This window comes from Silurus meridionalis, chromosome 18, assembly GCF_014805685.1.
Source record: "Silurus meridionalis isolate SWU-2019-XX chromosome 18, ASM1480568v1, whole genome shotgun sequence".
Classification (NCBI taxonomy): Eukaryota; Metazoa; Chordata; class Actinopteri; order Siluriformes; family Siluridae; genus Silurus; species Silurus meridionalis.
In genome coordinates this window covers 11,765,402-11,777,470 of record NC_060901.1, presented here as the reverse complement: position 1 = coordinate 11,777,470, position 12,069 = coordinate 11,765,402, and the positions used below count along the sequence as shown (strand labels likewise).

At 36.1% G+C, this 12,069-nt stretch overlaps 1 protein-coding gene across 3 annotated transcripts; it reads right to left on the bottom strand.

The window, feature by feature from the left end:
* Nucleotides 1-988: 988 nt before the first annotated feature.
* LOC124400914 (sodium- and chloride-dependent GABA transporter 2-like) lies at nt 989-9,757 on the bottom strand. Of its 3 annotated transcripts, none has more exons than XM_046872719.1 (15): nt 9,641-9,757; nt 9,110-9,283; nt 7,579-7,713; nt 7,344-7,484; nt 7,118-7,205; nt 5,906-6,038; nt 5,045-5,179; nt 4,511-4,614; nt 4,111-4,235; nt 3,758-3,870; nt 2,677-2,814; nt 2,253-2,355; nt 1,799-1,899; nt 1,340-1,510; nt 989-1,178 (listed from the first exon to the last, which is right to left on the bottom strand). In XM_046872719.1, the coding sequence occupies exons 1-15, from the start codon at nt 9,645-9,647 to the stop codon at nt 1,029-1,031; spliced, it is 1,818 nt and encodes a 605-aa protein (XP_046728675.1). In that variant the 5' UTR covers nt 9,648-9,757; the 3' UTR covers nt 989-1,028. The 3 variants fall into 3 exon arrangements, with proteins under 3 accessions (XP_046728675.1, XP_046728677.1, XP_046728676.1); XM_046872721.1 differs by having other exon boundaries at nt 9,110-9,317; nt 9,641-9,752; XM_046872720.1 differs by having other exon boundaries at nt 9,110-9,277; nt 9,641-9,751.
* Between the last annotated feature and the right edge of the window lie 2,312 nt (nt 9,758-12,069).

Genomic DNA, 12,069 nt, shown 5'->3' with positions numbered 1-12,069 from the left:
CAAAGAAGGTTTATGGTTGAAGTTATTATTATTATTATTATTATTATTATTATTATTATTATTATTATCATTATCATTATTAGTAGTAGTGTAGTGGGGAGTTTTTTTTATTTTTTATAAATGAATATATGTATATATCTGTGCATGTGTGTGTCGGGTGGGGAAATGTTAAGACTCTTGATAGGTTCCTTTCTCCCCTCTGTGTTTCAGCAGTTCAGCACAGCAGTGTAGCACAAATTGATCGGCACAAACTGTACTTGCATGCATCTGACACAAGGCATTGGAAATTAATAGGATAAACAAAATAACTAGAGCGAACTAATTATTTTGTAGACATTTGTTGAAAAATGAAACTGTGGGGGAATTAAAATAAATTGGTAAGTAAGTCAGAGTTGTGTTCACATATTTAACGTTTTTTTTTTTTTTATAAATATGAGAAGTGCTATTTTTTCACTTGAGCCCCTGCCCCTCAAAAGGTCTGTGCACATCCCTGGTATAAGTCTTAATAATGGTAGTATTGCTGATGTAACATTCTTGAAAGTTTAATGACATTAATTTCCAAAACTTATAAATTCCCCCCTATTATATTTTTATTTCAAAGGTAAAAGCATTAGGAAAATTAACATAATACACCATGTACAGTACATTTAAATTTAAAACAATGCAACAGATAACAAAAAATAATGAATACTAATAATATATATTTCAATATTTTTTATTGTATTACTTCTGTAAGAAAAAAAAACCTAGGGGCTATTTAAAGCATTAAATGCATGCAGTCATTTCATCAGGTATCTGACTTGGCATATTGTGCACAGTAATATACAGTCTGCATCAGCACCTGTATGATATAGCAATGCTCAGAGTATTACTAGAAAAGAAGATTATTTTAGTCCTTCTAAGTAAAGAAGGTGAGCATGCACATGATTGTCTACTGATATAAAACCTTTCTTTCTCTCATTATTTATATGGTTTTTTTTCGCTGATGTGAAACATAACTATCCAAATTATGGCTGGTACGTAAAGTTCTACAACTTTGTGTCCATCTGTTGCCCTGGATGGGAGCCATCTTTATTAGGAGAAGCTGATTCTGTCAAAGCGAAGACACCGAGCAAACTCTCTTGTTCCTTTTTGGTTCTGGGTAAATCAGAAGATGGCCTGATCAGGATTTGTATACGCTGGAGACAGAGGAAGACAAAGAGAGAGAGAGAAAGAGAGAGCGAGAGAGAGAGAGAGCGAGAGAGAGAGAGAGAGAGAGAGTAGTGGAAGGAATTTGTTTTCAGTTGTACTCTTTAGAAGTCTCACAATATTAGATAAATTTTTGTTTGAGGAATCATACTTCTTTTAGAGTTCCTTTTGTGCTGACTATTTTGTAGATCATCCATGCAGGGATACAGAGCATTGAGGGCAAAGCCAGGAACCAGCCTAATACATAACCCCACCAAGGATATTCATATTCATTGTTGTATTTAAGAGGTGTATATTTAATGAGGGAAAACGCAAAAGTTCCCTAAAAACAGAAATAAATAAATTAGTTAAATGCAGCATTTACTCTCAGTGGTCTCAGTGTGTGGCCAATCTTCTGACTACAGTGTAATAATAATAATAATAATAATAATAATAATAATAATAATAATTACAACAACAACAACAATAATAATAATAATAATAATAATGCAATTAATCAAGCAATCAGTATTTGTCTCAATCTGTCTTCAATTATATAATTGGTAAATGTGATGCTTGCATCTATTTAACCTTTTTAACCGTGTCTAGAATAGAGTAAAGCGTGTCTTACAATGCAGGTGACTGGGGTGAAAAACATCCAGCAATACTTAATCAGAGGGCCTGGGCGGTAGCCAATCATGTCCTCCATATTATCATAGAAGCGATCTGCACCTGAGAAAACAAAGTGTCATATGCCCTCAAAAGAGCAACAAGTAAAAACATCAGTCATTTTCTTTATTTCACCTAAAACTGCAAACTGGACAAGAAGAAATTGCCTAGTCAGAAAGCACTGGAAGAGATGAGTGTTATATAATTATAAGATTTTGAAATATATTAAAACTTTTGCTGTGTCATTAATACAATTTTACCTGACATATTCTTTAATATATGTTTTAATGCTTAAGGCCAGTATTGATATTAAAGGCAATTTTGAATATTATTCATCTTACTCTGGTCAATTATAGGCCAATATTGAATAAAGTTTATATCACTATCATCTTCTATTACCTCCAGTTATAGCATACCATAAATCCAGGCAATGCAAACCGTCTCAAATATGGCCATGAAGAGCAGACACATGCCAGAGGCTGCGTAGTAGTCAAAAAGCTGGAAGACGTACATCCCACCCTGTTTAATATAGAATTAAATATTTAGGTTATATAGGAGAAACAAATCTAAAAGGATATTTGCTCAACAGAGACATATTCAGAGGACTTCAGCTTAACCAAAACCAGTATGCACACACACTTACGTCACAGACAGACAGACAGACAGACAGACAGACAGACAGACAGACAGACAGACTAGCCTTAAGTGGGAATTAGACTGTCCATACTCCCAGCAGTTGTTCCCTGTTTTTTTCCCTTTTAGATCAGAATGTCTCTGGTAATCAACCCAGTTAACCAAACTAGATGGTCTGTGTTTTTATTGCCAAACTGAAGTGCTTACTTCCATCAGCATAATAAGTCCCATAAAGAAGGAGATGATGCACACCACGAGCAAGAACAACTCCCTGCGGTTCTTACGGCGAAACACCGTGGGATGCATGTCAACTATGGCGGTAACCAGGCTCTCTACACACACAAACTATGATAAAAGAAAAAAAGAAATTAATCAATTGCTTCAGTGAATCACATGATAATCACAAAGTTTGTACCACAAAAAGAAAGGTTTAAATACATGTTTACGAGAAACAAAATATCATCTGATATCAAGACTCAAATGTTTTTTATATTTTAACAACTGTATTCAAGTGCAAATATAAAACCAACATCTTTCCCTTCAAGTAAAATAGTTTGACAGAGTTTAAGTTTTATTCGGGGTCTATCACATCATGCCATTGTTTAATTTTTACATGACAGCAAGCCATGATTTCTTTTAAGCACACCAGTTAGCTTCCCATGTTATCTGCTGCCTTAAGTTCAACCCAATTCAGATGTGTCCAAATGTAGATCCATATCTGCACCAGAACCTCATACCCAGCTAAATTTTATTAGTAAATATTAATCTGTAAAGAGGACACAAAATATGCACAATATTGCTTAAAGTATGTGGATATCTGACCATAACACTCCAATCTGTCCTGGAATATTTTTTTCCATACCCATAAGCATTAATTTAAAATGGGAGTTGGCGCCCTCTTTGCTGGGATCACAGCTTCCATCTTTTGGGATGGTTTTCCACTAGATTTTGTGGCGTTTTTGTGGCAGCAATATTGAGGTAAACCCCTAAAAGGTATACAGTGAGGTTAAGGTATGTGCAGTTTTTCCAAACTTGGCAAAACATGGATTCACCATAATTAGCTAATCTTGAGAAAAGATTGAAAAAATATATATATCCTGAAGCTATAGCATACAATAACGTATGCTAAACTGTGTATGCTTCTAGCTTTTATGACAGCAGTTTGGAGAGGAACCACATATGTCTGTGATATCATACATGTCTACATATGTTATAAAATACATGCCAATGAATGCAGAGAAAAGCATAATTAAAGATATTTAGGAAAGAAAAGGGGCTAATCACTAACCTGGCTGTCCAATCCAAGAAAAATAATCATGACAAAGAAACAGCAGGCCCACAGAGGAGAGAACGGCATCAATGTTACAGCACTTGGGTATGCAATGAAGGCAAGACCAGGTCCTAAAATGTAGAAGAACATTGTGAAATGTTCTAATAAGTAATTTTCAACTTACATATGCATACAACTGTTAAAAAATGCTCGCTCTCTGCAGTGGAAGGCAAATGATTTTAATATTAATTCACATTTAATAAGGTGATGCTGAAAATACAAAACATAAATAAATAAAACAGACACTGTTCAAACACTTCATCAATGCACATAATTTCTGATAATTCTGCTATTTCCATAGAGAGACGTACCGGATTCTGCCACTTCTGAAACTGACACATTCTGCTCATATGACATAAAACCAAGAATGGAGAAGACGGCAAAGCCAGCCACAAAGCTTGTACCGCTATTTAAAAAGCACAGAGCCAAGCAATCCCTGTGACAGAAACATTTGTTACTGAAAGCTGCAATTCAAAATTTCATATTGTGTGTGTGTGTGTGTGTGTGTGTGTGTGTGTGTGTGTGTGTGTGTGTGTGTGTGTGTGTGTGTGTGTGTGTGTGTGTGTGTGTGTGTGTTTTCTCAGTCGTATTCTTGACACTTGGATCTAACTGATCTCCCTGAGATGATATGAGGAAGAATGTCCTTGACTGGATATTCATTCATCAATTATGATCAGTTGTCCAAATACCAATGATGATCATAGGTAATACCTGTAGCAGTTGTTGTTGTACTTGTTGTAGCTCCCTAGAGCTGTAAGACACCCTAAGCAGAGGGCATATGAGAAGAAAATCTGTGTTCCTGCATCCATCCAGACCTGGACAAAAATATCAAGTAAAACCAAAAACAGTTGGTCACAGCAATATCTACAATAATGTGTGGTACAATTGAGACCAATCTCTGAACAATCTAGCATTGTTCATATTAAATCCATGTCAAACTTAGCTCAAAGGGCAAAGCATTCAGAGTTTCCAGAGTGCTGTGAACTTTGAAAGAATGTCACTAAGCAAGCAAAGCTGATTAAGAACACTAAAACAAAAACATTTAGCCTGTGTGCTGGGGATCACTCTGTTTGTAATCTCCATTCTGTGATCTCCATCCCAGAACCCAGATGGCCTCAGTAAACACTCTGAACGCCCACTGAGGGTCTCGACATTGAATAAGGCACCTGTCTGTTGACTCTTGATGCACCATGAGAGATTTACTGAATTTAAAGCGACAGAGTCTTATGGTAGAAAAGAGTCTACCTGTGGATCAGCTAAACGTCCAAGGTCAGGGTACAGATAAAACTGGATTCCTATGCTGGCCCCTGGCAAGGTGAGACCCCGAATGAGAAGCACCAAGAGCATGATGTAGGGGAAGGTAGCGGTAAAATACACAACCTGCAATAAAAAAGACAAATTATCATATATTAATAATTATGTATAACATGATTATATAAAAATATATTACTATAAGTCAGATAAAACAGCACATCGAAAAACATAGAGGAAATTTGTTATAACTTGATAGTGTCTATACAGCAATAAATTCCTTCACTTTTTACTAGCAATGCTCATGTCATTAGTGTTATTACTTAGTTGGTGGATGCTCGAATAGGCTTTGTACCTAATTTTTCTGTTAATAATCGCTAAAACCATGTGTTATTTCTCGCAACCTAAATAGGACAATACATATAGGCCTTGCATTGGTTTTCCCCTCATTAAACCTTGTTGGTGTGAAACTGTTTGAAAACATAATTTCTTTATTTCCAGTAGCTACTTTATTCTGGTCAGGTTCACAGAAATACATCATGTAAAGGACACCAGTCCATCACAGGACACTTAGTCATTTAGTCATTCAACCTACATACTGGAGTTTTTGTTGATCAGGGACAGAGAAAGGGGAGGAAAACCAGGTGGACAAGAGGAGAACATATAAAACTCATAGCCAGCAACCTGAGCTAACCTTAAGTGTCACATGATCTCAATATAAATAACCTTGTTCCTGGAAGGCCAGAACATAGCAAAACAAACAGCACCATGAAGACCAAGGAGGTATCAAAACAGCATATGGCACAGCCAAATAATATAATGTTTGCTACATCTCCTAGCCTCTAAAAAACCAACCTTTCCAGTAGATTTCACTCCCTTCCAGATGCAGAAGTAGCAGCTGATCCAGGCCACAAGCAGACACAAGGCCAGATCCCAATTTAGGGAGCCCATGTGGTCGATACCCGAGGAGAGTCTCAACACCCTTCTCCTGTTCCCATGTACCAAACAGACATTATTTCACTTCAGTGGTATATCTGTTACATCCATATTTTTTAAAAGTATCTTTTAAAACATTTTAATTTCCCTTTTGATACAAATATTCTCTGAATACTTATATGTTTACTATCTGTGATATGTCCCCCCTATTCTTCTAAAAGCGTTTCAATCCCTTTAGTGACAACATCCATCCAGATTTTTTTTTATATCGGTTTTATTTTGCTTGAACAATTTGGCCTATACCTCATACCCTGTCTGTTATAGCTGATTTTGAATTTCTCTCTTGCTGCAGGATAGAGCCCATTTTAACTATTTTTGACATTTCATTAATAGATGTAAATTTTAACATAAAATTGCTTTCACACAGTTTTAGGATTTAATCAACTGTTTTGCAATATGACACTTTAACTCTGGACTGTCACCTTAACTCTGGACTTGAACAGCACAGTGCCACTTTATATCACTTAAATTACTTTGATTTTTACTTCCAGTATCTGCCATACTCATTTATGTATGTACATATATTAGTATATATTTTATATAGTTTATACGTTTTATTTATCTAACTTTTTTATCCTTAATTCAAATCCTTTTCCAAAGCATTTCACTGCATGTCGTACTCTGTATGTATGTGTATGTGACACATAAAATTTTATTTGATTTTATTTGATTTAATCCCGAGCTCAGGTTACTGTGTGTCCCAGTGTGTTTGGGCTTTTTCCGGCTTCTCTGGTTCAATTTTACTTCCCAAAAATATGCCTGTACACTATTCTACTATACTCAACTCAAAAATGCCTGTGTGTGTAAATCAGTGTGTGACTGCTGATCCGGTGTAACATCAAGGGTATATTCTTGCCTCATGACACTGGTTAGTTTAAAGCACTTACTACTAATAAAGAAATTAATGTAACACAGTGCATGCAAACTTCTGTTGTTGACTGTAGAAGTGACTACACAGTCAAATTCCGAGCATCAAACAAATGCCCAATAAAAGAAATTATGAAATCCCCTTATTTGAGACCATTTATTTCTAGAAAGCAACTGATCTGTTTTTTGTTTTTTTGCACTTACTCCCAAAATTCAATGACAGGAGACGTAGCATTAGAAGGCATTGTGAAGTTGACAGAATCATTCCTCTTATGGAACTCCACACAAGTGTCTTTAAAAAAAACAAAAAAAAAACAAACAAAAAAAAAACAAAACAAAGCACAACAACCAATTACCATCATGACATGCACTTTAATAAATATTATAACAAAGACTAATAGGCAAGGCAAGTTTATAGTCATATAGTCACCTTGATTCCATTCATTTTGACATGAAGACCATGGCAACTCCCAGGAAAATGAGTGGTAGAAGTAAAAGATGGCCCAAGCCAGAACAATGATGTAGTAGAAGTTTAGTAAGGTTAAAATCACCTGCGTCCCATAGCCCAGACCTGTGGAAGACATTGTCAGGGAGGACACAAGACAGGAAATAATGACAAAAAATGAAAAGGGCATTTGATTCGGTAAAAAGTATAGATGTTTTACCCTCAAAAAGAGGGCTGATCTTTCTCCAGGCAGTAATACCACCTTCACTAGTATATTGGCCTAAAGCAGTCTCTAAGATGAACACAGGGATCCCACAAGTGAACAGGAAAATCAGATAAGGGATGAGAAAGGCACCTGCAGTTTTTACAGAAGAAGAAAAAAATGTTTCATATAACAAAACACACAGGGGATGAAGCTTAACATCTAGTAGTATTAAAGCTACATTTGTAACAAAATAAAATACAAAATGTGATAACTTTATTGATCTAACCACATTAAATTAGATTTGATTCAACTGTATAGTTATGGTGCAAGATACATGTACAGAGCCAATTAAATGCAGATAGCATCTAACCAGAAGTGCATAAGTGGCCTATTTACAATAAATAACAGTGGATAAATAGGGTATGAGATCGATATGTACAATGATGAGAGTAAATAATGTACAGAAGGTGCAGTAGGTAAGAATACATGGTGTGTATATATAGTTATATATAATATACTATGCAAAGATTATGCATAGATAGACATGTCAGAAGTTAATATACTCAAATGATATGATCATGATAATAGTTATGTACAAGTATGAATGTATGTATGATACAGTATATACAGAATAAATATGGGTGGAATATACAGTCGTGCAATGATAAACATGAGTTATGGATGGTGCATAAAATGCGTAGTGGATAAGCAGTGCAAAATACACAGAAAACAGAAAATAAAGCAGTGCAAAATACACCGAAAGTGACAATGCAGTAGTGTATCCACATGCAATCATCCATTCAGACAATAATGTAGAGGCAGCACAATCTATAAAATCATGGTGGACAAAAGCTTCTGTTTCACCTTCAGACTGGGAACAAATTAGATCTTAGTGGTTCTGACTGTTTCTAATTTAAACATCTAGTAAGTGGCAGGTCTGAGTTAAAATTCCTTGATGAGAGATTTCCAGATTGCTTTAAACTGACAGAAAGGCTACAGAAAACTTAAATAACAACTTTTTACAGCCTTGGTGAACAGAAAAACATCTTGCAATGTACTTCTAAAATCCTGAGGCAGATGGACTCCAAGACCACACCAGGTTTCAGTTCTATCCTCCAAAAGTCTGAAGCTACTACATACAGGTTCACCATAGGATGTAATTAAAGACTGGGAAAAATCCAGTTGTGCGTGCTGGATAGGGAGCGTATATGTAGTAGATGAATATAGATGAATTGAAATTGAATGTGGTTGTTTAAGTATTCTCAGATTTCAAAGGTTCCAAAACAGTCACATCTGACAGCTGCCTGAAGAAAACAGTGATGGGAATCCAAGCAACTGCTGTCACTCCAAACTTTTACTTCTAACATATCTTCATGGTCCTTAAAGTTAAATACAACCCTCAGGCCTATTATAGATTTTTTTAAACGACATCCAAAATTATAAATCTTTGGTAACATGAGAGAGCCTACCATTATCCAAGTGGAAACATCTCATTTACACTCTTTAGCAGCCACATTGCAGCTTGTGAGAGAAGAGAAACCCTTACCTCCTCCATTCTTGTAGCACAAGTACGGGAATCGCCACATGTTGCCTAAGCCAATGATGGAACCAGCCACAGATAAGATAAATTCCAGCTTGTTGCTCCATTGTCCTCTTTCTTGGATCTTCTCTTCGTCTACTTCGCAACTAATTCCATTAGCGTGGCTTGTGTTGGCTGTATCTTTTAAAATATTTGAAACTGTGTAGTTGTGCCACTGAACATCGCATTAATAAGACAAAAAGCAATCATAAAAAGCTGAGATTACATTTTATTCATGGAAATATTGTCTTTCTCTGGTTTTTAATTTGGTAGATGCCTTTAACAATAGTGAAATTCACCATAATTGAGATTGTGTCTCATTGTATGTATCAGTGGTTCCTTTTAAGAATGAATGAAACCCCTTTAGAATCTAATAATAAAATAATCTCTAATGGTTAGAATGATTTACACATGTTAGAACATTACACATAATTTAGCCACAATATCAGCCATTCTTTTACCATAGTTACATTTGATTTGCACAGCCTTATAGCTTACCCTTCATTGCACCAAAGTACAACTGCAGCAAGTAAAATTCCAGCGTACAGTCCGGTTGTTACTATAGAAAGAAAATGCGGGTGAAGGTTTGAGTGTGTAATCCAACCTCATACTACTTCCCACTAACCCCCTCCCGAACCACTCCGTCCCCCCTACACCCGCCCTTACTCAGACACACACTGTGGATATGTTTTAAGGCCCCACACTAATGACTGTGAAGTTCCACAGCATGCAGAACAGCCACTGAGGGGAAAGAAACGTGTGTTTCATAACGTTTAAATCTGTGGTCTCAAATGCAAGCAAGGATTTTAGATAAATAATGAACATGGGTGAACTACTATTTGCACATATATTATTTGGATCCAAGTCCACAAGTTCAAGGTCAATGACCTTACTCAAACCCTTTTTAACTTATCTATCTATCTATCTATCTATCTATCTATCTATCTATCTATCTATCTATCTATCTATCTATCTATCTATCCATATATATATATATATATATATATATATATATATATATATATATATATATATATATAGTATCTCACAAAAGTGAGTACACCCCTCACATTTCAGCAACCATTTTATTATATGTTCTCAACAGACAATGATGTGGAAATAAAACTTGAATATACTATAGTCAATGTGCAGCCTGTATAGCAGTACAGATTTTCTGTCTTCTGAAAATAACTCAACATAAAGCCATTATTGTGAAAATAGCTGGCGGCAAAAGTGGGTAAACCCTATGTGAACTGTCAAATGTCAAAACTGTGTCCAAAGTGTCAATATTTTGTGTGAGCACCATTGATATCTTGCACTGCCTCAATCCTCCTGGACATGAAATTCACCAGAGCTGCACAGGTTGCTGTGGGGATCCTCTTCCACTCCTTCATAATGATATCACAGAGCTGCTGGATGTTAGACACATGGCAATTTTTACACCTTCCGCTTAAGAATGCCCACAGGTGCTAAATAGGCTTCAGGTCTGGAGATATAATTGGCCACTCTCTCACCTACAGCATCCTCAGCAAAGCAGTTGTCATCTTGGCAGTGTTGGGGTCGTTATTATGTTGGGGTCATTATGATGTTGGAAAACTGCCATTCGGCCCAGTTTCTGAAGAGGGTGAATCATGTTTTGTGTTATGATTCAAAATGACACATTACATGTTGGAATCCATATTTCCCTCAATGAACCACAGCTCCCCAGTACCAGCAGCACTCATGCCCACACCATGATGCTACCACCACCATGTTTTACTGTAGGCAACAAATGCTGAATACCATCTGAGCCGAACAAGTTTATGTCTTATCAGACTACAGGACATGGTTCCAGTAATTATGCTCTTGAATTAGTCTTCCTCAAACTGTTTGTGGGCTTTCTTGTGAGCCAGCTTCAGAAGAGAAGGATGACTGGTATGCAAACTGACTTTTTGCAGTGTGCCGTGTATAGGTTAACAAGCGGACCTTCTGCTTCTGTTTTTTTAAGCAGCTTCTGCACCTGACGCACAGCAAGAGGATTGAACTTTTTTTAATGGAACCAGTCTTGGAAAACCTCTGTATGATCCTGGCCACTGTACTGTAACTTAGTTTCAGAGTGTTGCTGATCTTCTTATAGCTGAGGCCCTCTTTGTGGAGAGCAACAATACTAATTTTTAAATCCTCAGTTTTTTTGCCATGAGGTGCCATGTTGAACATCCAGTGGACAGTTTGAGAGAATTGGACTCAAAGCACCAAATTTTACTGCTTAAATACAAGAAACACAAATTTGTATGGTCCTGGCAAGCAGACAAAAACATGGAACATGATGCGTAGAACATGTGGCTTTGCATGGTTACACAATTTTACTCACTCACTTTTGTTGCCAGCTATTTTGACAATTTTATTGTTTTCAGAGGACAGTAAATCTATACTGCTATACAAGCTGCACATTGACTACTCGAAAATATAAAAATATAATGTATTAAAATCAGAGAAAGATGATGTTGCAAACTTAAATGACTCTCAAAACATCAAATTTATTTTCAGTGACGGCAAAAACCAGTAACTGTATTATGTTATATATTTGTTTTCTCTTTTTGATTGGTCTCATTTAGCTTTGGCAATTTTATTTTTGACATTTCATTTAATTTTATGGTATTTGGCAGATGCCCCTAATCCAGCATGACTTACAATAATCTCATTTATACAACTGAGCGGGAGATGGTTAAAGGCCTTGCTGAGGGGCCTGGCGCTTAGTGGTAGTGGGAATTGAACTCACAACTTTCCGATCAGAAGTCCAACAGTAACCGCTGAGCAACCACTTATTTTTACGATTATAATTATAATTGTTTCCACCACTTTCATCCATAAGTTTACCATTTACAAAAATATTGTTACTATTATTATTAGTTTTTCTTCAATTCTTTATCATTGAATCCCTTTTTATT

Coding starts and splice junctions, on each gene's coding strand:
- LOC124400914 (XM_046872719.1), bottom strand. Junction 5,180..5,905: donor GAGTGAAATCTACTGGAAAG/GTTGGTTTTTTA, acceptor TTTTTATTGCAG/GTTGTGTATTTTACCGCTAC. Junction 4,615..5,044: donor GACGTTTAGCTGATCCACAG/GTAGACTCTTTT, acceptor ATTTTTGTCCAG/GTCTGGATGGATGCAGGAAC.